This window comes from Sturnira hondurensis, unplaced genomic scaffold (assembly GCF_014824575.4).
Source record: "Sturnira hondurensis isolate 20B ecotype Veracruz unplaced genomic scaffold, ASM1482457v3 Scaffold0020884, whole genome shotgun sequence".
Lineage (NCBI taxonomy): Eukaryota > Metazoa > Chordata > Mammalia > Chiroptera > Phyllostomidae > Sturnira > Sturnira hondurensis.
In genome coordinates, this window is record NW_028093515.1 from 658,862 (window position 1) to 686,633 (window position 27,772).

The 27,772-nt window shown below is 51.8% G+C and overlaps 1 protein-coding gene across 1 annotated transcript; it reads right to left on the reverse strand.

Annotated features, from left to right (window-relative positions):
- Positions 1-27,636, reverse strand: CATSPERG (catsper channel auxiliary subunit gamma). The gene is made up of 29 exons (XM_037030731.1): positions 26,982-27,636; positions 25,507-25,772; positions 25,367-25,420; positions 21,835-21,979; positions 21,358-21,484; positions 21,101-21,176; positions 20,194-20,349; positions 15,603-15,774; positions 14,180-14,317; positions 13,115-13,192; positions 12,809-12,928; positions 12,241-12,291; positions 11,958-12,087; positions 11,337-11,448; positions 10,204-10,362; positions 9,999-10,111; positions 9,033-9,246; positions 8,602-8,664; positions 8,293-8,491; positions 8,061-8,179; positions 7,844-7,924; positions 7,697-7,753; positions 2,876-3,032; positions 2,609-2,672; positions 2,145-2,240; positions 1,764-1,853; positions 668-760; positions 479-578; positions 1-394 (listed from the first exon to the last, which is right to left on the reverse strand). The coding sequence occupies exons 1-29, from the start codon at positions 27,070-27,072 to the stop codon at positions 128-130; spliced, it is 3,588 nt and encodes a 1,195-aa protein (XP_036886626.1). The 5' UTR covers positions 27,073-27,636; the 3' UTR covers positions 1-127.
- Positions 27,637-27,772: the final 136 nt, after the last annotated feature.

Here is a 27,772-nt window from a genome sequence, read left to right on the forward strand (position 1 = left end):
CTGTGGGGTCTGAAGGAAAATGAAAATTCCAGCAAAACAGAAAGGAAGGCTTGGGATGGGTGACAGGTTGCATTTCCAAGGTGGCCCAGAAAGTAAGGAACGAGGCTAGGCGGGGCAGGTAAGAGACTCAGGTCAGTGACTTCTTCACGGTTCCATCAGGTCCAGCCTTATTCTCTTCTGCCACCTTAAAGCTGACCCTGGAGCCAACACTAGATCCGGTCTGAGATGTGCTGCTGAAGCCTCTGGAAGAGGAGCTGTAAGTGTAGTAGGACTCTGAGGTGACAATGTTGTTGATCTTCCAGCGAAGGAAGTTGCACAGCTTCATCATGAGGGGCAGCAAGAGGCAGATGACGATGTAGAAGGTCACCACGCTGAGAAACACGCTGGCTGAACACTGCGAACACGAAACCCCCGGTGTGGAGGGGCAGCCTGGAGGAGCCTGTCCACCCCACAGGGCAGCTCCTGAGCAGCCACTCACCATGAGGATGAAGAGGGCCCGCTTGGCACTGAGCGGAAGTCCATGGATATGCAGCAGGAAGGTGAGCTGGTGGTCACAGTACGTGCTGTTGTCCACACCTCTGATGGGGGGAAGGGGTCCATGACTGGGAAGGAATCAGGCACACCACAGAAAGCCCCTGTTCCCACCTGGGCCACGTGCTTGGCTTACCTATTGCTCACCAACACCTTGAAGAAGAATTCAGGGGCGAAGATGCTATGAGGAATGGTGTCATGGCATGGGGAGTTCTCCAGACACAGCCACCTGGGGACACATAGTCAGGCACTTGTGTGGCACTTGTGCCTACCATGTGACAACCCCTGATTGCTACCCCCACCCCCAAAACTGAGTGAGGGCCAACTAGGCACTACCTTATTCCCTCATCCCGGATTCACGCCTTCATTCTTGCATCTAAGAAGACTTCTGGATGCCTACCAAGTGTCGTAGGCATTTGTTTACTCTTTCATTTCCTCCCGCCTCTTCAGGTCCATCTGCTGATTCCTCTTGTTACGCATTCGTCTAGATTACGGATTGTACACCTGTCACCTGCCAACTCCCCCCTTACTCCTCGCTGCCTTCTTCCTTTATCCCACAAATACAGCTTGAGTACCTACTAGTACAAAGTCACCTCTTCATTAATTTACTCTTTTCTTTCTTCATTTATTCAACAAACATAGGTTGAATGCTGACTAGGTGTAAGTTGGTTACTTTGCCCATTCACTCATTCTGTCTTTTCTCATGGCATCATTTTCTTCTTTTCAATAAATCAAAAATAGTAATTGAGCCCCTGTGTATTAATTTGTTCCTCCATTGTTTTTATTCCTCACGAAGACCTCCATTCAAATGCCAGTAATGCCTACCAGGAACTCACTAATTTGTTCATTGTCTCATTCCACAAATACTATGTTGAGTTTATTTAGAATCTGGATCTATAAAGGGAGACAGACCCCGTAGGGGGCAGAAACAGCCCAAAGGGATCAGGGCTGGGATGGGGTAGGAGCCAACTGTCCCAACTAGAACAGTCAGGAAAATCCTCCTAAATGAAGAGGCATCTGAAATAAGGGCTGAAGAAAAAGTAAGAGGGACTGGCACTTACGTCAAGGCCATAAGAGCGTCCAGCTTATGTCAAGGTCAGCCCCATTTGAGGAACACAAAGGTGGTCCATGTGGCTTGGGCATCCACAGAAGCAGGAGACACGGTCAGGCCCGACAGACAGACTGGGGACAGGTGGGTGATAAAGAGGCCAGCAGCCAGGATGTGCACTTACTCGATGCCTAAGCTCTGGTGGGACAGAATGTTGAAGACTGAGTCGTGGGTGGTTGCTGCATTCTTGGTGGTCCAGATGAGGCTGTCGGTGCTGTGGAAGACCACTGCAAACTCAGCAGAGGACCCCCAACCGCAGTGAGGCCGGGGCCTCGGCTGCAGACTCATGCGGAAGGTGGCCAGCAGTGTGAGCAAGGGGGGCCTGGGCTGGAGCCTTTGGTGAACAGGGCAGGAATTTGTGGGACCCTAGCAGCCTTGCTGTGGGTGGGGCCTGAGATACTGAGGCAGGTGGGGCTTGCAGGGAGTGGGAGGTCTGTGGCTGGGAAGCTGAAGGGGTCTATAGGGGAAGGAAGGCCCAATGACAGCCGCTTCCCACAGGGATTACTTGTCCAGGGGGCTGTTGAAGCGGTAAATCTCTTCTTCGCTGTATTCCCTGATGGTGTCCAGGGTGGGCCCACCGCCCACCACCTTCAGAACATAGCTGCAGGGAGCAGAGGGGTGCAATGACTGGCCTCAGTGTCCTGAGTCCTGTATCATGTCTACCCCTCCCGCCCTCCTACCCTCCTACCCCTTCCCATCAGCCGCTGGCTTGGCCATGCCTTTACCTGCCCTGGAAACTGCCAGAGTCTCCCGTCACCAAATCTTGGATCAAGAAGAAGGGGTAGAAGACTGTGGGGTGGGAAGAGGGTGAGGCCAGGAGAAGAATTAGCCTGGCCCGGGGAAGTGGAGGGTGGTGAGGGGAGAAAAGAGAGAGCAGGGACCAAGGGGAAGAGCAGAGAGTGGGCCGGGAGGTAAGAAGGCAGGGTGGGGGGGGGGNCCCATCAGCCACTGGCTTGGCCATGCCTTTACCTGCCCTGGAAGCTGCCAGAGTCTCCCGTCACCAAATCTTGGATCAAGAAGAAGGGGTAGAAGACTGTGAGGTGGGAAGAGGGTGAGGCCAGGAGAAGAATTAGCCTGGCCCGGGGAAGTGGAGGGTGGTGAGGGGAGAAAAGAGAGAGCAGGGACCAAGGGGAAGAGCAGAGAGTGGGCCGGGAGGTAAGAAGGCAGGGTGGGGGGGGGGCCAAGTGGTGGGACAGGGGGCAGTGACCAGTGCAGAGGAGGGGCCTGGACACGCACTGTCACGGAAGAGGAAGCAGGGCATCTCAGGGTCCGGGCGGACGCAGTTAAAGTAGTGTTTGTTCTGTAGGCGGTTGTACTGCAGCGTGTAGGTGATGTCAAAGGCAAGACGCTTGCCAGGTGGGCAGCCGATAAGCAACGGCACCATCAGGTTGCCCTGCGTGGGAGGAGAAAAGCCTCGCCTGGGAAGAGGGAAGGGGAGAACAGCCCTCCTCCCACAGACACCGTCACTACCTTCCAGGCTCACCCTCATCAGGGTGCAATCTGCTCATTATTTTCCTTAAATCAGTACTTTAATAACTGCAATTACTTAGGTAGCTTTCACTGTGTACAAGGCATTAGTGTTCGAAGCACCACAGACTCAAATTCATTTGACTCTCCAAACAGCCTTATATGGGAGAGACTACTAATGCCTGTCTTCGAGATGGCAAAGTGAGGCACAGAGAGGTCAAGCAACCTATTTATTACCCAAAGCCAGAGAGCTATTAAGTGGTAGAGCTGGGACTCGAACTGGGCCAGGTAGCATCCAGCTGTCTGCAGAAAAAGACATAAAAACCCAGTAACACGTATACCTATGGCGCACCCACCTCCTAGTCAGACTTTATGGGGCTGGAGTTGGGNTTATATGGGAGAGACTACTAATGCCTGTCTTCGAGATGGCAAAGTGAGGCACAGAGAGGTTGAGCAACCTATTTATTATCCAAAGCCAGAGAGCTATTAAGTGGTAGAGCTGGGACTCGAACTGGGCCAGGTAGCGTCCAGCTGTCTGCAGAAAAAGACATAAAAACCCAGTAACACGTACACCTATGGCGCACCCACCTCCTCGTCAGACTTTATGGGGCTGGAGTTGGGCCTGAATTTTCAAACACCTGATCTGGGGGAGCATGGGGTGAGGAAAGTGCAGGCAGGATGGAAGATTCGGGGGCAGGGGTCAAGGAATCCGGGACATTGTCCTCAGAGTGTCCAAGGGACACAGGCATCCGGAAACCGTGGTCTGGGCTTGACGGCAACTGTGGAGAGGAGTTGGTAGCCATAGATAGGGCACCTCTCATGCTAGACCTGGCCAAAGATTACACCTACAAGCCACTCACTCACTGGGCGCGTAATCGGCATCTCCAGGTCAACGTACCCACAACCCAGCTCAACTAATGGCCCCTCATCCCTCTATGTTCAGGCTAAAAGCCTTGGCCTCATCCTGGAAACCTCTTTCTCTCACCCCCACATCCAGTCCCCTCGGACAGCTTATGTCTCTGGACTTCAAAATAGAGCCATTCTCTCCTCCAGCCCTCAGCTCCTTTGCTTCGCTCTTGCCTACCTAGCCCTGCTGCCTACATAACCTAATCCTCGCTGGTCTCCCTCGCCAAACACTGCCTACCTGTCTCCCACATGCAACCAGCGGGACTCTGCGAACACCTGCCAGTCCTCTGCTCAGAGTCCTCCCCTAGAATGGTCTTGCTCCCCACTGCCCATGAGGCCTCAGGGGATCTGCCCCATCACCACCATGTTCACGTCGTTTCTCACCACTTTCCTCCTTGCTCGCCCTGATCCGGCCACAATTGCCCACCCATGTTCCCTTAGTATTAACAGATAAAACATACTCCTGCTTCCAGCCCTTAATACCCTCTGTTCCCTCCCACTGGAATGACTTTTTAGCATATAACCACAAAGCTCACGTACCTCCCCTCCCAAGTCTCTGCTCAAACGTGTCCTCCTCGGCCAGGCTCTCACTGAGCCATCCAACGGCAAATGCTGACCTACGCTATGCCCCTTGCCTGCCTTTTTCTCTCTAGCTCTCATTACCTCCTAACACACAATATCTTATCCATCTTGCTTATTGTCTGACTCCGTTGTGGTTTGAATTCTGTATCCCAAAGATATGTTGAAGTCCTAGCCCTAGTCCCATGGTACCTGCCAATGTGATCTAATTTGGAATAGGGTCTTTACAGGTTTAATCACGTTAAGATGAGGTCATACTGGATCCTAATCCAATGACTGGTGTCCATATAAGAAGAGGGAAATTTGGACACGGTCCCAGGAGAAGGCCTTGTAAAGGTGAAGGCAGGGACTGAAGTGATGCATCTACAAGCCGAGAAATTTCAAGGATCTTAAGAACCTGCAGCGGGACCAACCCTGGTTTCACCCTTCTGGCCTCCATAACTGGGAGGGAGTGGGCTTCTTAGTCCGTGGGGATGATGGCAACCCTAGAAATGAATACACTCCACCCACTGGAACACCAGCTTCACAAGGACAGAACCTGTCTGGTCTGTTCACTACGGCAACTCCAGCCCTTAAAACCAGGCTGGCATGTAGCAGGTACTCCGTAAATAGTGGCTGAATGAATAAACCTCTGGCACAGGGAATGAAACCTGTTCCTGGTCTAACCCCTGACCCCAGCCCCACCTCCCCTGGAGGTCCATCTTTGGGGTTGGCCTGTTAAGAGACACTCCAAGCCTTGATTCACCTAAGCAAATTTGACTGAGCACCTATTACATATAAATTCACTTCTTACTTCCTTCATCCAAGATATGTACCATATTCTTCGGGCCATAAGATGCGCCTAGGTTTTAGAGGGAAATAGGAACAAAATTTTTGAAGCCAAACATGTGGTAAAATACTTAATAACATAAATAACATAATATCTCACCAATGTAAATGTAAAACTACATTCAGACTACAAGATGCACCCCCCCCTTTTCCTCCCAAATTTGGGAGAAATCATGCATCGTATAGTCCGAAAAATACGGTACCTATCGAGAAGGCACTGTTTATCAATTAGTTCCCACTTCCGTTTTTTTCCCAGGATGGGAGCTAGAGGGAGGCTCTGGGCCTTCCCAATGCACGTGCCTCCTGATCTGGTAACGTGGGGACGGGGAGGGAGAGGGACCTAGAAACCGGCAGGCCGCAGCCTGAGAACACAAAGAAAGAAGAGCTCAGACCGTCTTCAGCACCCCTGTCTCCCTGGGTTCTTTCTTAATCATTGGCTTTTTTGGTTAAACTTCATTTTTAGATGGATATCATGGTCACATGTGTCTATATGGAGAATATACCTGTGTGCACGCACGCACACAGTGCAAAGTCTCACTTCTACTCAGAGAAGTGAGAGAGAATCTTTCAGAGAATCTTTCTCATGCTAATGTTTTGCCTACATTGATGTGTACCCTGCTTTTCTCTCTTAAGAATAAAATACACTTTGGAGGTATGGAGATATATCTTCCTTCCCTTCCCTTCCCTTTCCTTCCTTCTTTCCTTCCCTCATAGTTTTCCATTGCACAGATGCACCATAACTTATTTAACCACTCCCCTATGCATGAACATTTAGGTTGTTTTTGACCTTTTGCTGTAAGTGTGTTATAAATTTCCAGAACAGATCTTCCAGGTCAAAATGGGGGTATTAACTTTGAGCCCCTGGGGTTATGATAAAGAGGAAAATAATGCATACTACTAAGCACAACAAAAAAACACTTATGGAGCCTAAGGTGAGTCACTCTACCCTGCACTTGACTCAGATTGTCTTATGTAATCCAAGGTGTTGGGACTGTTATAACCCCCATTTTTACTGCCCTGGGTCATACTAAGCCAGATGGAGGGGCACCCGGGTCTGTCTGTTGGTTAGGGCAGGGAACTGGGTGAGAACAAGGCCTGTGGGTCAGGTCCCTCCACTACCACTTAGCAGCTCCCTGGGTTACTCTGAGTAGAGGTCCGCCACCTCGCTGAGCCTCAGGGTCTGCCTCTGTGCACAGGGGATAGTGCATGTGCAAGCAAGTGAACAACCGAGGACGCACAGANGAGTACTTTTTTGTCCATTTACCCAAAGTTTCTTCATGCAAAGAAAAGCAAACATGAATACATGGTCTCAGAGAATCTTTCTCATGCTACTGTTTTGCCTACATTGATGTGTACCCTGCTTTTCTCTCTTAAGAATAAAATACACTTTGGAGGTATGGAGATATATCTTCCTTCCCTGCCCTTCCCTTTCCTTCCTTCTTTCCTTCCCTCATAGTTTTCCATTGCACGGATGCACCATAACTTATTTAACCACTCCCCTATGCGTGAACATTTAGGTTGTTTTTGACCTTTTGCTGTAAGTGTGTTATCAATTTCCAGAACGGATCTTCCAGGTCAAAATGGGGGTATTAACTTTGAGCCCCTGGGGTTATGATAAAGAGGAAAATAATGCATACTACTAAGCACAACAAAAAAACACTTATGGAGCCTAAGGTGAGTCACTCTACCCTGCACTTGACTCAGATTGTCTTATGTAATCCAAGGTGTTGGGACTGTTATAACCCCCATTTTTACTGCCCTGGGTCATACTAAGCCAGATGGAGGGGCACCCGGGTCTGTCTGTTGGTTAGGGCAGGGAACTGGGTGAGAACAAGGCCTGTGGGTCAGGTCCCTCCACTACCACTTAGCAGCTCCCTGGGTTACTCTGAGTAGAGGTCCGCCACCTCGCTGAGCCTCAGGGTCTGCCTCTGTGCACAGGGGATAGTGCATGTGCAAGCAAGTGAACAACCGAGGACGCACAGAAGCGAACAAAGACCATGTGAGTGGGTAGAGGAAGAACAACGTGTAGGAAAAGTGCCAAGCTGACCCTCGTGGTGCCCTCGTGCCGATTGGGAAAGAAAGCCCGTGTCACAGCTACTTTACTTCCTACTGCAGAAAAGGATCAGAAGAAACACACAAGTTTGCATGCAGCCCTTTCTGAACACAGGAATGGAGGAAAGAGGTGAGTGAGTTGGTGGGGGTGCCAGGGGAGCACACAGAAACTACACCCAAACCCTTCCCTCCCAGCACAGGGCGCAGTACCCCAAGGTCCAATACTTGCATGCGGGGCCCCTGGTTCGTGTTCTGGAAGCAGTGCCCAGATGATCCCACAACCTGTGGGTAGGAGCAGGTGATGCAGGTGTGTTCCACCGGCCCAGTCTTTTCCCTCGTCCTGCTTCCCTCCCCTCCAGGTTTGGACTGCACCTTGACCAGCATGGAAGTCTTCATGGGATCATGTCCACTAATGCCATGGTCAAAGCACACCTTTTTGTCCCTGAGTGTAACCTGGGGGTAGGAGCAAAAATGAAGGGGTCAGCAGGCATACCCGAGGATCCAGGGATGGTTCGAGAAACCATGAGCTTCCAACAGGTCCACTGCCCAGGAAAATCTGCCCCTGTATCTCCTCATCAGCTAGTCTCACCAAAAAAAGCACTGAGTTGCGATTAATAAGGATGTTCTGCTTCACCACGACTTCAGTGCAGTAGGGGTCAGCTAGCACCACACCAAGGTCCACCTGGCTCTGCAGCCGGAAGATGTTGCCTGCCCGAAGCACCTGAGGGGTTAGGGCCAGACCCTGAGATGGTGCCCAGGTCCCGCCCCCCCTCCTGGTCCCCCGCCGCCACTCTGACTCTACTCAGGCCCTGCCCACAGACCGGGCTCCGGCTTCGACTTGAACGAGTGGCCCCGGGCAGTCATGAAGATGGAGAAGCGGTAGGTGGTGCCCTTATCCAGGAAGATGCGCTCGGGCAGCTGGTACTCGGCCTTGAGATCGTAGATCTTTTCGTAGTTGTTCATATCAATGTACACGTTACCCGCACTTTGCCAGTTGCTCGCCAGGTAGTGGTAGTAGTCCTGGGGCATGGGAGACAGGGCAAGGTCAGCACCCAGCGAGAGGAAAGGTACGAGGTGGGCAGGGCTGTCTGAGGTCGCCCTTCTCCCGACTTGAAACCCTCTCCACGCACCTGGTCCTGTTTCTTGTTCTTCCACCAGCGCCAGGTGGAGTGGTGCACCGGGTCTGCGTAAGGCTGCAGAGACCACCAGCATCGTGAGGGCCCGGTGGGGCGGGGAGGAGCGTCACAGGAAGGCGACATTCCCAGACCCCTTCCCAGCCTCAGACCCTACCCCTACCGCAAAGCAAAAGATCACACCCTGGCCCGTCCTGCTGTCAGTCCAATGGCCACACCTGCAACACTATCTCCCACAGCCCTGCGCAAGCACCCCCCCTCCCTGCCCCCATCCCCGCTTGGCCTCAGGCTCTAGGCGGCCTGCTGTGTTCCCCTCTCCACAGTGGTTCTTCTAGCCCCACAGGCCTAGCCCTCTTTCTGCGTCTCCGCAGTCCCGTCTCAGACAAGCCCAGGCCTGGGACGTGCCCAGGCAGGGACCAGGCGCCCACCTTGTCGTACTTGGAGTGCAACCAGAGCAGGTAGTAGAGGAGGCCCTGATAGACTGCAAGTGAGCTCTCGGTGTGGAAGCCGGAGGGCTCCAGGACACCTGGCGGCTGCGCCCGGTAGCGCTCCTGGCGCGTGTAGACCTGTGGCTTGGGCAGGTCCCGCAGGCGCATCACCGTGAAGGGGCAAAAGTTGGTGAAGGAGAGCCTCTGGTGACTCCTGGGCGGTGGTGATGGGGGTTGGCGGCTTACTGTCCCCAGTCCTGTGCCCCAGGAGCCCCCTGACATCTAATCCTGCCCTGCCCTTCCTCCTCAGCCTCAGCCCCTGGTAACACTGGACACATTCCCCTGGAGTCCCTGGGTCCCTCAGACCAGGCTTGGACCTCATCCCAGCCTCTGGTCCCCCTTCCTAACAGTCCTTCCACCTCCCCTCCGCCCACCCCCACTCCCTGGGCTCCTCTGCAGGTGACCAGAAGGATTACTATTAAAAGCAGTAAAATCTAACCAGGTAGGGTCCCTCCGTTTAATCCCATGGTGGCTTCCCGCCCGGGCCCCTCAATATGAACCGCAAGTCCCTCCTTACGACCATTGGCTGCCCTTGCTCGGCCTGCCACCAACACTGTGCTTCTCTCAGTTCTCGAACACCCAGTCTCCTCCCCTCCTCTGTGCCTCTGCACACGAAGGGCTCCCCCTGTCTGGAACACGTCTCTGTCTTGTTACCTGGCCAATGCGTCCTCACCCTTCAGGTCATGGTCACGCGCATCTTCCTGCCTGAAGCCCTCCTTGAAGCGCCCTCCCCCCAAACTGGGTTAGGCCCCTCCTTTGAGTTTCCGCAGGCTGTGACCTTCCCCGTCAGAGCCCCGAGGTCACCAGTTGGGGACGGCTTGACCTCCCTCCCACCACCTCCGGAACGGGGAGCTCTGTGCGGGAAGTGCTCGGGGCTGACTACTGGTTCATCCAGTATCGGCTCACCTCTGCCTCGACAGGAGGTAGCGCCCGCTGAGCTGCTGGTACATGAGGAGCTGCTCCACGGGCACGAGCCTCTTGACGAGCCGGCCCTGTTGGCTGTTGACAAGGTACACCAGCTGCAGTGGGGAGGCAGGGCCGGGTGAGCTGGCGTGAGCCACCCTATCACCCGCCCCCGCCCCCACATCTCCCCACAGCCCCTGCCTGGCACCTGGTACAGACTGCGGTCTTCGTAGAACAGGGTGACCATGGTCTCATTGGGGGCGTAGAGAGAGGACTGGTGCATCATCTGTAGGCTGACATGCAGCTCCCAGCCGTGCGATGGGAACAGCTTGTACAGCCGATAGCTTCCTTCCAGGAGGTACCAGATCTGAGGGGCAACAGCCGGGTGGGGGTGAGAGCCTTGGGGACCTCTGACCCCTCTCCTCCTCTGCAGAGTGCGATGGCCCCATTCCTTGAGGGGTGAGGCTTGGGAACTCACCCGCGGCTGGGTCGGGTGGGCTCACATCCCTTCCCTCTGTAGTGCCATCTCTGCTTCCAAACCCCCAATCACCATGATCAAGTTCTTCGGTGTTTCAGTCTGCTTGACTTTCTATTACTTGCAACTTAAGCATTCCTAATACACACACCCCTAATTGTTGGGGTCCCTAGGGCCAAGCTGTCTTTTTCTCTTCCCACTCTTTGCACTCTCCAGCGTCTCACCATCCCCTTGGCCTCAGTTTCCCATCTCTACACCGATGCCCACCCCTCCCCCCCCACCAGCCCATTTGACTCTAGACCTCAGCACCTCCTGAGCCTCAGCCTAGAGGATCCCCTCCAACCTCCAGGATGCCCCCCCTCCCTATGTGGTCTCCTCTTGAGGCCCTTCCTGACACCCAGACACCCAGACTGGGTCAGGCCCCTTCTCTAAACACTCACGGATACTGATGTCCTCGCTGCAGCCTGACTACTCTCAGCTGCCACTGTCTGGAAATGAATTGCCCTCCCAACAGGCTTGTCACCCTGTGAAGGCCACTGTGTCCCCAGCTCTGGGTCAGGACTCCAGGAAGTGGTCCTTATTTATGAAAGGGACACCTGCATGCTGAAACCAACGTGGGCCCCCTCCGGAGATCGGGGCAGAAAACGCTGAGCCCAGGTGCTTCTCTCTGCCGAGGGACTCTGGGAAAGACACTTCACCTCTTTGAGTTCCAGGGTTCTCAGCTACAAATGCAGCTTCTGCCCTTCTCCCCAGCCCCTGAGGGGGTTCCTTCTGTGTGGCCTCCTTGCTCTCATAGGGGAAGAAGGGAGACCTCCAGGGTTTGGGATGGACAGAGATGAAGTGGGAAGAGGGGCGGGGCAGCCCACCTCCTCGGTCTCTGTGACAACAGCTATGTCCCCATGGAACGAGTTGACCAGGTACTTGATGGACAGCTCCTTGGGGAAGTCTGCCAGGTAGATGTAGTTCTCATTGTCATAGCTGCAGGGGTGGAGATGGAAGCTGAGGGCGCCCAGGCAAGGCCCCTGGAGGATGTCTGCTTCCCGCGGCTCTGGACTGAACACGGGAGCTGTTTCCTCACTTCTCCCTTAGCCTCCTGGGAACGTGCGAAGGAAGCCTGGGACTCTAGCTTCTTTCTGCCCCTGACTCCAAACTCTCTGGGTGACTTGCCCATCTGTCAACAGGAGCATTTGCCAACCTGGCACTGCCAACAGCCCATGGAGTTGACTCAGGGGCCCCTACTTTCCTGGGGAGTTAAGATGTAAAATGTCCTCACCTTCCCCAGACAGCACTGTCTATTGCCCACATAGGTTGGTACCTCACATCAGGTTCCCATGCCCTCACCCATCCTAGCCCTCATCACCCCAGCCTGTGTTTTCCCCATCCCAGTCCTTGTAACTTCTGGACTTGGGCAAACTGAAAACTTGGTGACTTCAGAAAGGGCCCTCACCCTGATGGGGCTGGGAAAACAGAGTATGTGTGACCCCTACCTCTGCAGGAGGAAGTTGCCCCAGATGAACAGCAGGTGGTTAAACGGGTTATAGGACATGCCCTTGGGCACCATCGGGAACGTAGTGTAAGACTCTGTCCCTATGAGCATCAGGAACTCCAGGCCTCGAGCTGGCCAAGGCAGAGGCAGAGGCAGAGGCAGAGGCAGAGGCAGAGGCAGAGGCAGAGGCAGAGGCAGAGTGGACACAGCAGTGAGGAGGGATCGCCTGGTCCCGTCCTGGCCCCCAGCCACCTTTGAGGCCCCCTTCTGCCTGCCCCTCCTACCGTCAGGAATGAATTTCGGGATGATGTAGAGAACTTCCAGGCTATCGGTGACTACAGGTGAAAAGAACACAGCAAAATCTCCTGAGGCCCTAAGCTCTCTGAAACTGAGCAAGTCACCAGCTTCCCAATCCCTCCCAAAAGCCCTCCGATGGCTTCCAATGTGGGCCTCTTGGCCGTTATTGTTTCTACATGTGAATTACAAAAAAGGTGCTGCCTCTGAGATGACACAGCTCTGTTAGGGCTCAGGACTCGCCTCCTCTGGCTCCTTGGCTGGGGAGTGTGGTGCCCAGCCCGTACAACTGCACGTGGCAGCCCTATTCTCAGTTCAGGTCAAATAAAAACCAGATCTGACTGCGAGCCACAGGCCCTTCCAGATCTGGCTTTTCCTCACTCTTTCATCTCCCGCCCTTCCATTTCCCCTTGTTCCAGTCACATTGACTTCCTCTGTTTCCCCAGCCCACCAAGCCTGTTCTCCACCCCTAGCCCTTACCCAGCAGTGACGTGAGCTACATCTCCCTCCCATTGTCTGCTGTGCACTCAGCCTCCCCACCTGTAGTGTCCCAATTACCTAGGCTGAAGCTGACCACCAGGAAATGCTTCTGGGCAGTGTTGTCTTCAGTCTCCACCAGCAGCAGCAGAATGCTGTCACCCTCGATGTATATGGCCCAGGTTATAGAGCAGCCGACAACTGGAGGGGAAGGGGGAAGTCCACAGTAACCCCCGACCCAGCCCCCTGTCCATCACCTCATTCCTCTGTGTCTGCCACCCCTACCCTATCCCTGTAACTCTGCAACCTCTCCCCAAGACACTGACTGTCCTTCCCCATGACCTCTTCCACCCTTCCCTGTCTTCCCATCCCCTAGATCTCCACAGCCACCTGGGAAATAGGTATCTTCTATCCTCTCACACACGGACTTCTGCCTGGGCAGCATCTTGAAGGACACACGGCCATCTGCGGAGAAGGTCAGGTCCATGCTCAGGTCCTTCCCACTCCCAACCCAACAGGAACCCCAAGGTAGTGGAATGCCTGTGCCCCGCCCCTGTCCTTAGTTAGGCCTGTGGATTCCAGGGAACAGGTCTCAGGCTTTGGCCTTTCAGTCACTCACACCTGGCCTATCAGAGTTTGCCTTTCTCCCTCTGGTATTGGGCTCAGGTCAAGGAACAGGACCTAGAATCAGCCAATCAGAGTGCACCCTGGGATGCATTCTAGTGTTAATGGGGAAGAGGTTGCTTTCGTTCTCCTGGGATGATTCAAGCTGGTGAAAAATGATCCTCAGCTCCTGGGAGCCATCCTAAACCTCCAAGGAGGAGCAAGCTACCTGAAAATGAAGCTAAATCACAGGGCTCATACTAATGAACCCTTTTCTAACACTTAGGTCCCTAGCACTGTTTTAAGACCTTTACAGATGCCAACTTATTGAATCTGCATATCACACAATGAAGCAGATACCAGTAGTATCATTAGCCCCATTCTGCTGATGAGAAAATGAGGTCGAAGAGAGAGGTTAAGTCACCTGTCCCAAACCACAGGTGATGGGCTGGGTGGGTTGGAGCAGTCTCTCTCCGGACCTGTGCATAATCACTACGCTATGCTGCCTTCCCAAGAGCTAGTCTTGATGATACACCCTGTGAGCCCCTGGATTCAGCTATGCCTGGGGTTGCCCACTTGTCTTTTCATTTAGAAGTCCACAAACTCTTTATGCCTAAACGAATTTTGAATTGGGCTTCTGCCCGTCGAAATCAAACATGTCCTGCAAGATACATAACACACCCCGAGAACTATCTCTACAAACACCTAAACCCATCCCCACTCAGGCAGCCTTAAGCCAGGTACCCCTTCGGAAGGTACACGGTGAAGGGTGAGGGCCCAAGTTGAGAATTCTCGGAGGTGACAGGGCATAAAGGAGTCTCTTGGGCTGCCAGAGGGCCCCACCCTTACCAGTGATGGTCCCAAAGTGGACGTAACCTTCGTGCTTCCCAACGGTTAGGGCCATGATGTACTCGGAGCCATTGCTGTGAAAATGCACGGGGCACAGCTTCTTGATGCACTCGTGGGGCAGTACACGGACCCAGTTCTCTGCAGAGCCAGCACGGGGCCTCAGGCCCAGGCGTTTGGACCTGGGCTCCCATCCACATCTTCCTGGCCTCAGTGAGCCTGTTACCATTCCCTCTCCCCAGAGCAGCTGCTCAGTGTGGGGACCGAGGGACCCCTGGCACAGGGACTCGGTTGCCCTTAAGAAAACCCTCCTGGCTCACATTCTGTCTATGAGGTTCAGATTAGGCTTGATCCCACCCTTCCATTTCCCTGGCCAGAGTGATTGGTTCTGAACTGGGCATGTGACTGAACAGGGCAAATCAAAGACAGTCCTAACGTGCATCCATTAACAAAGAGATGCTCTTCCCTGGGGCCCCTGAGGATATAAAAGTCTGCAGTTGCTGGGTGAACAGGGAGTCACCATGGCCACCACAGGAGGGTCTAACAGGTCATACAGTGAGCCCCTAGATCCAACTGTGCCTGAAACCAACATGTTCCTGGGTTTTTTAGCCATCTAAGCCAAAAAATAACCTTCTCCTTTTTTTTTTTTTTGGCTTGAGCCCATTTTAATTTGATTCCTCCCACTGTCCAAGTGCCCTAGGTAAAGAAGGAAGAAAAATGAACTTTTAAGAACATATGTTAACTAATGAAAAGTTTCTGTGACCGTATAAGTCCAAGTGACCCTATATCTAAATGACATCTCTCATTTGGACTGGGGGGGAAAGCCAGAACAACTAGGAGAGCTTTGGTATCACTAAATGATGAAGCTGAATCGAAAGTCTTTCCTTTCCTTTCTGATCAGTCTCCTTCATGGCTCTGCCTCTCCAACAGCCCATCTCTCTCTCTATCTCACTCTCTCTCCCCCTCCACCCATTTTTCTCTCTGACTCCTATATCTCTTTCTGCCCTCACTCCCAACTGCTCTCTCACTCAGTAAGCCTTTCTCTGTCTTTCTGACACTCTAATGTCTGCTTGAGTGTGTGCATGTTCATGTGCACGAGTTTGTCCGTCTCTCTGCTCCTTCCCCTCACTCTCACCCCTCCCACTTCCCTCAGCTGGTCCACAGTTCCTGGGAAGGTCTGGATGAAGGCCCCACCCCAGCACTCGAGAAGCCCACCCCAGCACTTGAGAAGCCCCTCCAGGATGGGCAGGATGGTTCACGACCTTGGAAAGTCCCTCCAATACCCCTTCCTCATCAAAGGCAATTCCAGCCCCAGGTACCAGTAGATGGGTTTACTCAGACAATCCCCGGGGCTCCCACAGGCAGTCCCCTTGCCTGCTTGATGCCACGAACCCTCAGGCACGTGACTTGGCCACAACCCCCTCACCGGTGCCATGGTTGCTCTCGTGGAGTGTTGTATAGGTGCCTGTAAAATAGTAGACGAGCTGGTTCTGCCGAATGAAGAGGGTGCTCTCTGTGGCGATGGCGTCGTAGATGGTGGCGGTGAAGCTGGCCTGGGGGCAGTAGAAGGAGCCTACCCAGCAGCTGTCGATGCTCAGCTGCAGAGGAGCAGAGCCAGCGGTGAGCAGGTGGCCTTGGCCTCGGCCCCCACAACCTGCCTTGGGGGGAGGCTCCTGCTCTGACAACTGCTCAGGGTGGATATACGCAGCTGCCTCCAGGGTGCCCTCCCTACTCCTCCTGTAGCAGCACCTTAGTGGCCAAACTTGCTCAACATGAACCAGGAAAGCGGGACCCAGGCAGGAGCCTGGGGCTTTGTGTGCTCCCTAAATTTAAAAAGTGTGCAGTGTATTCGATGGTGCCAAGCAGTCCCTGTTCCCCAGGCCTGAGGGTTGGATCCAAAAGATCCCATGCTTGGCCCCAGCACATTTTTAACAATCTTATTCTACCACGAACACAATTGGGCTGTCAGGCCGACACTATCTGAATTCACTGACTGATCGCCGACACTGGCCATATCACCACCAGTGAATGCCTGAAAGATGGAATCTAAATTTAATTAAGCTTCTAGAGCTCAGTACCAGTTTATTGGCAATATGGGGTGTGATGGACTAATTGTGTTCCTTTCCCAACTTATATGTTGAAGCCCTAACTCCTCAAGGTGACTATATTTGGAGATAGGACCTTTATAGAGATAATTAAGGTCCCAGGAGGTCATAAGGGTGGGGCCCTAATCCTATTAGACTGGTTTTCTCATAAGAAGAGGGACACCAGAGAGCTCTCTCCACTCAGGCACGCAGAGAAAACGCCATGTGCAGAGGACACAATAGGGGATACTTTCTGCAAGCCATGGAGCGAGGTCTCACCAGAAACCAACCCCGCTTTCCAAAGCCCTTCAGCTTTCCCCAAGAGCCTCCAGCCTCAGACTCTCCTCACACGGCTCTGGTCCACGTTGCCCTTCTACAGCCCAGGGATAAATGGCTGCAAACGACATTTTGTGTGTTGGCCCTTTAAAAGACTCTGTGCATCTTTGCCATTTCCCGTCAGACAGAAACCCTGCAGTTTTTCACAACCGGATGTTATTTGGGTTCCTTACCGGTTCTGGTGCTCTAGGCTGGGGAACACAGGTTGGAGTTTAGACCCCACAGTTCTCAAGGGGAACCCCCCATTGCTGAACTATCTATCCCTCCAGAACTTCAGCTGCCACCTGTCCAAGTTAAGCCAGCCCTCGTGGCCTCTTGGGCTACATGCCGTTTGGGTCCCTATTCTACTTCCATCTTGGGTCTCAAGAATAAGAATAATAAAAGGGCTTTTATTTTTAAAAAATTGCATTTTATTGATTATGCTATTACAGTTGTCCCAACTTTTCACACTTTGCCGCCCTCCACCCAGCACCCCCACTCCCTCAGGCAGTCCTCACACCATTGTTCGTGTCCATTTGTCATATGTATAAATCTTTGGCTTCTCAATTTCCTATGCTGTACTTTACATCCCCATGGCTATTCTGTAACTACCTATATGTACTTCTTAACCCCCCCCCTCTTCGACCCTTATCCTATACCTGCCCCCAATCTGGCAAACATCAAAATGCTCTCTGTATCCATGATTCTATCTCTGTTCTTGTTTGCTAAGTTTGTTTTTTAGATTCAATTGTTGATAGATTTGTATTTACTGCCCCTTTATTGTTCATAGTTTTCTTCTTCTTTTTTCTCAAATATGCCCCTTTAACATTTCATATAATAATGGTTTGGGGATGAACTCCTTTTTTCTCATCTGGGAAGATCTTTATTTGTCCTTTGATTCTAAATGGTATCTTTGCTGGGTAGAGCAATCTTAGCTGTAGGTCCCTGCCTTCATGACTTTGAATATTTCTTGCCAATCCCTTTTATTCTGCAAAGTTGAGAAATCAGCCCCCAAGAAAGAGGGCTCTTTACCTCAGGGAATAAGGACATCAAATATGCAAAGAGATTTTACAACTGCTAGAAGCAAGGAATCTACTGAACCAGATTGTCATAATGTACTTCCCAGGACACCAGAAGAACAATTCCCAAACAAGCCAGGACACCAAAATGCCAATAAAGCAGCAAGATCAGCCACCCAAAAGCCACCACTTCTTGGGGCTCTAATTCCGTATCTGGACTTGTGAGAATTTAAACTTCATTATACAGAACGGGATGAGGCACGGGCTTGTGAAAGGGGATGCTCTAATACGGACACTAGTTCCATATGAAAGATTGACACTCATGGTACGATCTTACTCCCTAAAGCTCCGGTATATCCCATCCTCAAATGCCTACATGAAGAAGCCCATGTGGAAGGGATGCTTTGATGGACCTCATTAGGCCACATCCAAAGGGCCCTCACTCACAAAGGACCATTCAAAAGACTGTCCAAGCCTGTCAGCTGTGTGCCAAAAACAAACCTAAGACAAAACCTGCCCCAACAGGAAAGGGAGTATGATATAAAGGGATATGCCCATTTGAGGACTGGCAAGTCGACTTTACACAGATTCCTAAAACCATAGGAAACTTTAAATTTTTATTATTTTTTGTGGACACTTTTCCTGGATCGGTAGAAGCATACCCCACTAGAACTGAGAAGGCAACTGAGGTAGCAAAGCTTCTACTCCAAGACATAGTCCCTAGGTTTGGACTTCCTTGCAGCATTCAAAGTGACAGTGAACTATTGTTCTCGTCAGAAATCTCCCAGAAGATAGGACAGGCACTACAGATTCCATGGAAACTACATGTATCTTGGAGACCCTATGGGGAAGACTGAGAAAATGAAAACCACAATAAAGGAGACCTGGGGAAAATGCACCAGGAAACATATTTGAAATGTTAGGAGCAAGAAAACAGCAATGTCTGGGAAGACCTGGGCCAGACTGGAGAAGGCTGACAAGGACAGGGAGATGGTCTACAAGATGAACAAATTCAGTAAAGCAGGCATTCAGAACCAGAGGGAACCAGAACATTAATCTACATGGCCTTCTCAGAAATCATGGGTGGGGCTTTCAACCTGGATAAAAAGAGGCTGAGGCAAACTTTTGGGGGTGCTGCAGAGCACAATTGTTATTCTTGGACACCATTAACAACCAGCACCTTCTCCCCTCAACTTGTGGCAAAGCTACCCAGATTTCACTCTGGGGACCCATCCTTTCTCTGCCACCTGTCTCAGCTGTTCTCCTCATAAGGATGGAGAGCATGACCTGTGCTAAGCCAACTGGCATATTGCATCATTTTGGGACACATGACCTAAACTGAACCAATCAGGGCCAAGGAAACAAATTTCAAGGTTTTCTTTAAAGCTATTTGGGAAAGAGATGCTCCCATTCTCCTGCCTAGGAGATGGGATGATATGAGCCCTTTTGAGGACAGAACTAATCCAGAAGAAATGGAGTAGAAAGCTGGGGTCCTCCTATGACGCCCCGAGTTAGGCCTGAAGCCTGCTCAGTGCATGAGCTGTGCAGTTAGGCGCACCTGCTAAATCCATTCCTCTGCTCAGACCGGGTTGAAGCTCTGCCTACAGCTGTACCGACTCAAACATGTTACTGCCATTCACACACACACAAAATAACTTGCTTCGAACATTCTTTTCCCATTCTGGGAATATTACAGGCTCACAATGCCAAATTAAAAACCCTTGGGGCCAGATGCATATGAGAGATCAGAGTTTTCCAGCATGTAGAAGGTCACATGGCACACACACAGCATTCCTATGTAAACAAACGGAGTTGAAAAGACACTGAAATAGAGAACAGGGGGACAGTGACCAGAGGGGAGAGGGGAGGGAATTTCAGGGGGAAAAGGGGAAGAATTTACAAGAATTAGTATAAAGGACACATGGACAACAACTGGGGGACTAGAAATGGGAGGGAGGTGGGGAGCACTGGGGGGGGGGTGGGCTGGGATGGGAGTAAAAGACAGAAAACTGTACTTGAACACTAATTAAATTAAAAAAATGGAGTTGAGGCAGCACCCTGTAATAGAACACCTTAAGATTTCTGCAAGGCAGAATCTGAATATAATACTAAATGGGATACATAAGATTAGGTAGCCTTTGGTAGCTCAGGTCAGGGTTGCTCAAGTGAATCTGAGCCCTAAATTTGTGAAAATGCCATTTTCAATGTGTTTTGTGTTTCAGAATTGCAAATGGTGGACCTATAAATAATGGCTTTCACTCACATATTGCTCATTCTGTATCTAGCTGACATTAACATATCATCCTCACACTGATTCTACGAGGTAAATATAAATATTATTGCCATCTGACGGAGGGGGGGGGGATCTGAGGCCCAGGTAGGTGAAGTGACTTGCCCAAGGCCACATGGCAGGAGGTGGATTTGAACCCAGGTTGTCTGGTTGCAGGGTCTCACGGCCTTCCTTCATGCTATCTGTCTCTTACGGGGGTGGGAATATCTTGGGAGAACCTTCCATAGACCCAGGCCCAACCCACTTTAGGGGCTGAAGCCCAGCATCCTCCAAGAGGCCTTAGCTCACCATCTGCCCTGCATCTCTTACCTCCACAAGAAAAAAGTCGTTGAAGTTGGTGTCAGTCAGCAGGATGGACTTCTCGTCAGACATTCCACCCAGGATGAGCACAGGCGACTGGTCCACAGTGTACCACAGAGGCCTCGACGAGACATTCACAAAGGACCGGGGTATCATTTCGAAGAGCTGCCAGGGGAGGGGCAGCGGGGCTACTCAGCACCCCTGTACCCTCCGCTGGCTTCATCTCACCCAGGGTAAAAGCCAAAGTCTTCTCCCTGGCTCACGAGGCCCTACACAGTTTGTCCCTCTCACCGCTGACCTCAACCCCCTGCAATCTCCCTCTTGCTCACTCTTTCCCAGCCACATGGGCCTCCTCACTGCTTCTCAGACTGGCCAGGCACATTCCCACCTCGGAGCCTTTGCACTGGCTGTTCCCTCTGTACGTTATTCCGCTGGGATCCGCATGATTCCCCACTCTCCTCCTTCGAGGCTTTACCCAAATGTCAACCTTCTCAACTCTTCCTTTCTTGACCATTTCATCCAACGCTGCAGTCCCCTCCTGCATGGACCCAATCCCCCTCACTCTGAATTCTCCCCAGAGCACTTTCTGCCTTTTAACTTACTACAGAATTCACTTGATTTCGTGTTTACTACTGGTTTGCTGTCTGTCCCTCCCACTAGCACGTCAGCTCTAAGAGGTCAGGGACTTGAGTGTGTGTGTTCACTGTTTTGTTCCCATGGGGCCACCCTGTGTGCACAGTACATGCCTGTGAAGACAGAACGTGATTGTGCATTTAGAAGAACACTTTGCCCACGGCCTGGCACAAATTAAGTGCTCTCTAAGTGGAGCCTACCACTTGTATTGGAAATAATCAGAGTACCAGCCCACTGTCTTGAACCCGTATGTTCTACCATTTCCACTGTTTGGCCCTCTTACCTCATTTCCCACAGTGAACTGTGTGGAATTATTGTCTTGCTGTCTCTTTAGGAAGCCATTGATGTTTACCTGAAATCTAGCAGCAGGTATGAGGTAGGCACAGGCGAAGGTTCCAGTTTCAGGGGCTCCTGCCATAGCTCACAGCCACCTCCCACCCTTTCTCCTCCCATGGGTCTCCTCCTGGCTTCTTGGGGGATCTGGGGATAAGGAAGTTCCTCCTAGAGTCTACCCCCTGCTCCAGGTGTGGGGAAGGGCACCTTTTGTTGGGGATGAAGGGCCCTTGGCCATTACTGCTGACATCCACACGCATGACCACACTGCCGTTCTTGACGGGCATGGGAGTGTACCAGCTCATGACACACACCTCCTCTGCGTTGCACTGATCTGCTGGTAAGCAGGGGCCACTGAGGCTTCTGGGGCCTCCTAGCAGCCCCCTCCAGGCCACAGATCGCTGAGATCTCCCTGCAACCCTCCATGTCCTCCTCCAGGTATGGACCCCACTTGGGACTTTGTGTAGCCCCCTCTAGGCCATGAAACCTACTGAGGTCTCCTCTCCATGCCCTCCTCCATCTAGGTCACAGACCCCACTGAGGGCCTCCAACAAGCCTCACAATGCCACCAGCTCATGGACCCCTCTAATGATCCCAGCCTCCCCTCCAAGTCATCCCCCAATCAACATCCCCCCCCCCAGTCCTGCCAGGCTTATGACCCTTCCAGGCACCCCTTACGCCCACCTTTGCTGCGGAAGGGGGCTGCTTCCATCTGGATCTGTAGCTGCTCCAACTTCCAACGATTGAAGTTAACTGGGGACTGGAAGGTGACTAGCACCACAGGCTTAAGCCCCGTCAGGTGGCCCTTGCGGACCAGAGCCTCGGAGGACTGAGGGTGAGATGGCCCCATAGGTATATCTTTCAGATAACCTCTGTCCCCCATCCCCACCTTGACCCCACTTTTAGTAGTTTGTCCTCCTGGGCTGAGTAGGGAGAACAAACTCTCCACCATGGAAAGGTTAGAGAACATGGTCTAGGTTTGGAGTTGGGGTGGAGGACAGGTCAGGCTAGGAGAAGGGCAGACGAGCTAGGGATAGTGGAGAGAGTCAGGATGTCTTCCTGGAGGAGGTGAGTCCAGGGCCAAGGTCTTCAGACAGAATTTGGATATAGGGAATACATACAGATGGGCAGCATTGGATAGCAAAATCGTGATGGTGGGACTGATCCTGGCACCCATAACTGCTAGTAGCCTCCTCCCTTACTACAGGGATTCCAGGTCTACTCTTGAGGTTTCTACCTTCCCTGCGGAAATGAGACTCTGCCATCCCCAACAGTCAGAGGATAGCCATGTTTGAGGGCTGGGGGCTGGGGGTTGGGGGCCTGGGGAAAACGTGGGATGGGAAAGTGGACAGAAAGAACTGGGGAAGAGGGTGAGGGGACAGCCAGGAACAACCTGCCAGAGATGCCGGGATCCTGGCTGGGCTGAGAAGGGCGGGCAGAGCTTTGAGTGGAGATGGAAAGAGGGAAGAAAGATGTTCCAAGTGCGTGGAACAAGCACATGCAAAGGGCTGGATGGATCTCCAAGAGAAAGCTGCACTCAGGCCGCTACAGGTGGGGGATGAGGGTGGGCTTTGAGACCAGGGTGAGACACTTAATGGGTCTGATCACCTTTGCACAGGCTTTCATCCTGAGGACTGCCTCAGCCAGGACCCTTCCAGTCCTGCCAAATATACCTGTTGCAGCCCTGCCTCTGGGTTTCCAGTCACAGGGTAGCAGGTGCTGGTGGAGCAGGGACCTCCTCTCTGTCGGGGCAACAGTGGCCAAGACCACCCAGGTTCTGTCAACCCTCAAGTCCCGCCTAGACCATGCATCAGCAGCCTGCCTGGTCTCCCTGCTCCCAACCCCGCCCCCTGCTCTCTGCTTCCCCCACACAGCAGGAGGGGCTTGTGAACACCCGAGTCAGATCACGTCCCTCCTCAGCTCAGAAACATCTTACCACTCCATCTCACTCAGTCACTCAGAGTGAAAGCCAAGTCCTCACTAGGGTTCATGAGGCCTTAAATCACCTCCCTGACCTGTCCCCTCCCACTTTCCCCCTCACTCACTCTGCTCTAGCCACACGGGCTTCTTTGAGGTCCTCACGCACACTGGCCTCTTTCCTATTTCAGGGCCTTTGCACTGGCTGTTCCCTCGGCCGGAATGCTTTCCTCAGTTCTCACAGTCCTCCATTGTCATCAGTCAAGTCTCTGGTTAAGACTCTTCAGAGACCTTCCACAACTACCCCTGCTAACACCCTCCTTTCTAACATATTACCTCATTTTATTTTCTTCTTTATACTGATTACTCTTCATAAATTATTTTATGTATTTACTTGCTGACTGTCTGCTTTCCTGGTGGGCTGAATCCTTAAGAAAAACCTGGCTGCGTTGTTTCTCTTTGCTCCCCCCCGCCACTGTAAAAGGAGGAGAATCTGACTCATAGTAGGTGTTGCGTGAACAAATAAAGGTATTATTACCACACTTTTAGGGATAAGGAGAGGAGGTTTGTGAAATAAAACTGTGCCCGGGGTCACACTCTAGGAGTTGTTGCTAGCATTCACTGAGCCCTGTGTGTGAACGAGGCACTGGGCTAAGTATTTCACACATATTTACTGATTTTATGAAGTGAGCATGATCATTACCTTACACTTGCTAAGGATGAGGACAGCACAATCAATAAAATATAATTTTAAAAAAATTAAAAGAAGGAGGAGGAGGTATCCTGGCTGCTGTGGCTCAGTGGACTGAGCGCCAGCCTGTGAACCAAGGGGCTGGTTCGATTCCCAGTCAGGGCACAGGCCTGGGTTGCGGGCCAGTTCCCAGTGGCATGCGAGAGGCAACCACACATTGATGTTTCTCTTTCTCTTTTTCTCCCTCCCTTCCCCTGCCTAAAAATAAATAAATAACATCTTTTTAAAAAAACATGAGGAAACCTTGGTATAGAAGTTAAATAACTTGCTTGAGCTCACAGCTATTATGGTACGGAATCTGAACCCAGGCAGCCTGGTTCAAAGTGTTAACTATTGTGCTACACTACCCCCAAGTAAACATGAATCTATGGCAGATTCAAACCTAGGTCTGCAGCCCCCAGACCTTCACTTCTAGACCACAACATTTCACTATCTTCAAAAAGCTTACCTGAGCCAAAACAATTTTGGAAAAAAATAAAAGTTTGAGGATTCACACTTTTTGATTTCACAACTTACCACGAAGCTACAGTAATCAAGACTATGTGGTACTGGCACGTGGACAGACATATACAGTGATGGAACAGAATTATATGCAGAGATAAGCCCTTACATTCATGGTCAGTTGATTTCTGACAAGGGTGCCAAGATATTTCAATGGGGTAAAGAATGTTTTCAACAAATGGTACGGGAATAACTGAGTCGTCACATGTCAAAGTTGGACCCCTACCTCACACCACATACAAAACTAATTTCAAAATGTTTTGAAGACCTAAATGTAAGAACTAAACTACTTTAAAACACACACACACACACACACACACACACACACATGAGTAAAGCTCCATGACCTCCAGTTAGGCAAAGACTTTAGACAACCTGTTTACACCAAAGGCATAGGTAACAATACCACAAAAAATTGATAAGTTGGACTTCATTGAAATTTAAAATTTTAGTGCTCTTTTATGGTATGTGAATTATATCTCAATAAACATAAAACTTTTGTGCTTCAAAGGACACCATCGAGAAAGTGAAATAACCAACAAAATGTGACAAAATATATACAAATTATATATCTAACAAGAAACTAGTATCAGAATATACCAAGAAATTTTACAACACAACAATAAAAAGACAATCCAATTTTTAAGTGGGCAAAAAGATCCCAATGAACAAAGATAGATAAATGAATGAGCATGTGAAAAGATGCTCAATATTGCCCTGACTGGTGTAGCTCAGTGGATTGAGAGCTGGCCTGCCAACCAAAGGTCGACCGCTGGACCCAGCTGGCATGGCTCAGTGGATTGGGTGCTGGCCTGAAAACCAAAGGGTCACAGGTTCAGTTCCCAGTTAGGGCATATGCCTGGGTTGCAGGCCAGGTCCCCAGTAGGGGGCATACGAAAGGCAACCACACACTGATGTTTCTCTCCCTCTCTCTCTCCATTCCCCTCTGTCCAAAAATAAATAAATAATCTTTTATTTAAAACAATGTCAGAGATAGGGAAACTGAGGTTCACACAGAATGAGTCCCCTCTGGCTGCACGCACTCACCTCTCCCTTGCAAGAGTAGTTGATCTTAAGGTAGTAAGGGAAGCTCATGTATTTCTGCAAGGAGAGGTTGAGGCAAATGTTCAGAGTCCAGTGGGGTGCAGATCCAGGACCTCTCGTTCTCTTGGCCCCAGAGCCCTCACCTGGTCCAGGTCAATGGGCGCATCCACCAGAAGGCTGAACAAGCTGCCCACTGTGTCCAGTGGCTCTTGTTCGAAGAATCGGTCACTCCCAAAGTTCTTGCCTACTGCCTCGAACTTGTTCAGAACAACCTGCCAGGTGCACTCCTCGACAGCCCACAGACTCCACGGTGATAATAGCACCGCCAGCAGTGGACACAGGACTTGTAGTCTCAGCCACGCAGGGCCAGCAGGATTCATCGTGGGACAGAGCACAGCGTGGCTTGAACCTAAGGAATGCGGTGTTCAACTCCAGCTGGCAAGACTGCACTCCGGGGCCGCCTTCTGAGATCCTGACTCTGTACTTTGCCTCACTCGGCTCCTGGCCTTGCCCCTGCTAAGCCTGCTGGCCTCGGGTCCTTGCTCCGGACTCGGACTCGGACTCGCTCTAGCCCCAGGTCCTGCAACTTCCCATTAGCGGAATCCCACCCTCGTCAGTACTTCAGGTCCCGCCCCTACTGTTGCTCCTGGCAACAACGCTGCTCCTGGTTTAGCTATGCCTCCTCGTCTCCTCCCTTAACCTTGCCTTTGTTTTTCGCTCTGCGCTTGCTCTGCATCCCTCCCCAACTCTTCACCCAGTCCGGGTTTTGGCTTCCGACTTGGGCTGCGTTCCATCTATTTTCTCCATTCCTGCCACTCCCTCTGACCTCATACCTACACCTTCATGGCAGCTGCAAGTCGCCCTTACTTCTAGCCCCGCCAGCGCACTTCTCTTGGCACCGCCCCTTTCTCCTCGCTCGGGTCCTGCGGGCCTCCGGGATCCTGCACCTAGGCCCGCCCCGCTCCCGGTCTTGGACCGGGACTCTCCATGTCCCTCCTCTTTCCCCGGCTTTGCGGCTGTTTTCCCGCTTAGAGCTTGCCCTCCGATCTGTTTGTGTTCCTTGTACCGTTCCTGGTCTTCGACCTATTCTCCACACCTCCTTTCCTCTGGTTCTCGACAAGCCCTTAGTTCCCGAGCCTGCTCCTTGCTCCACCCCTCGCGTGGCCCCGCCCCCCTCCTCAGAGACGCTGTTTTTGCCTTTCGTTCTCTCCTCGCCCTGCGCCTTCTCCTCGTTCCACGCCGGGCTACCTTGTAGGTCAGCACCTCCTCGACCTTCCCCTGTCCGAACCGCGACACCTTTTCGTCCCAACCCTTCTCTTCACCATCCCTACCCATGCCTTGGACAACCACGAGCTCTACGCCCGGCACCTTCTAGCCCCGCCTCTACTCATAGCATCTCTGAGTCTTTCCCTGCGTCTCGCCCCGCATTTCTTCTCCAGTCGCCTCTGCCGGGTCCCTCCACTCTCTTCCCTTTTCCTGCCTCTCCCATCTCCTCCCTTCCTCCCCGCATCCCTCCCTAGGATGGCACCAGGCGCCTCCCTCTTCTCCCCGCCCCGCGGTACCACTTAGGTAAAACCGGCCAACCGTCCCTCGCCGACTCCTCCCCCGTCCCAGTTACCGGGTCTCAAAATGGCCGCCCGCTCTTCCACACCTTCCGCCTTTCTCGAGGCACGTCCGGCTCGCACGCCTGTCTCCACGGTAACGAGCATCCCGACAGGCTCCTGGCGCTTACCGGGGAAGGGAGAGCGATGCGCAGCACCCAGGCGTGCTGGGTCCTGGCCGGCGTGGGGTGCCGGAGACGAAGTTTGCCCTACCTATGCGTCCTTTCACCCAAATCAGGCTTTTACATAAAAAAAATTCTACACCTAAAAAAAGTTTGGTCTTCTTGTGGGAATTAATCTGGCTGCAAGTTAACACTCTCTTCTACAAAACAGGGACAAAAGCCACCATCGTGTACAGCGATTGCGGCAAGTCAGTAAGATGACGGGTGGAGAGTTAACTGTCACAAGTAAATATTCAGTTAGTTTTCATTTATAGTCTAACATGAAGGACTCGGATCATGACTTTGATGAACTGCAGAGATGACTTTCCACTAAACTTGTAGTTTTCCAACTTCAGCATGTGTTAGACTCGTCAGAAAAGCTTGTTAAAACCGGTTGTTGGGATCCACTCCCGGAATTTTTGATTCAGTAGGGCTGAGGTGGGGCTCAAATATTTGTACTTCTAGCACGTTTCCAGGTGTGAGGCCAGAAAAGGGAAATTTCCTCCCACCTTTCTAAGTTCTTCTGGCTGGCTAATGATCAAATTAATATGAGACAGGAAAAAATGTCACAAGTTTATTACCGATGTACATGTGGGGGTGCCTTAAGACAGGAGATCCAAAGAGGCTTTGGGCAGTTGAGGTTTTTG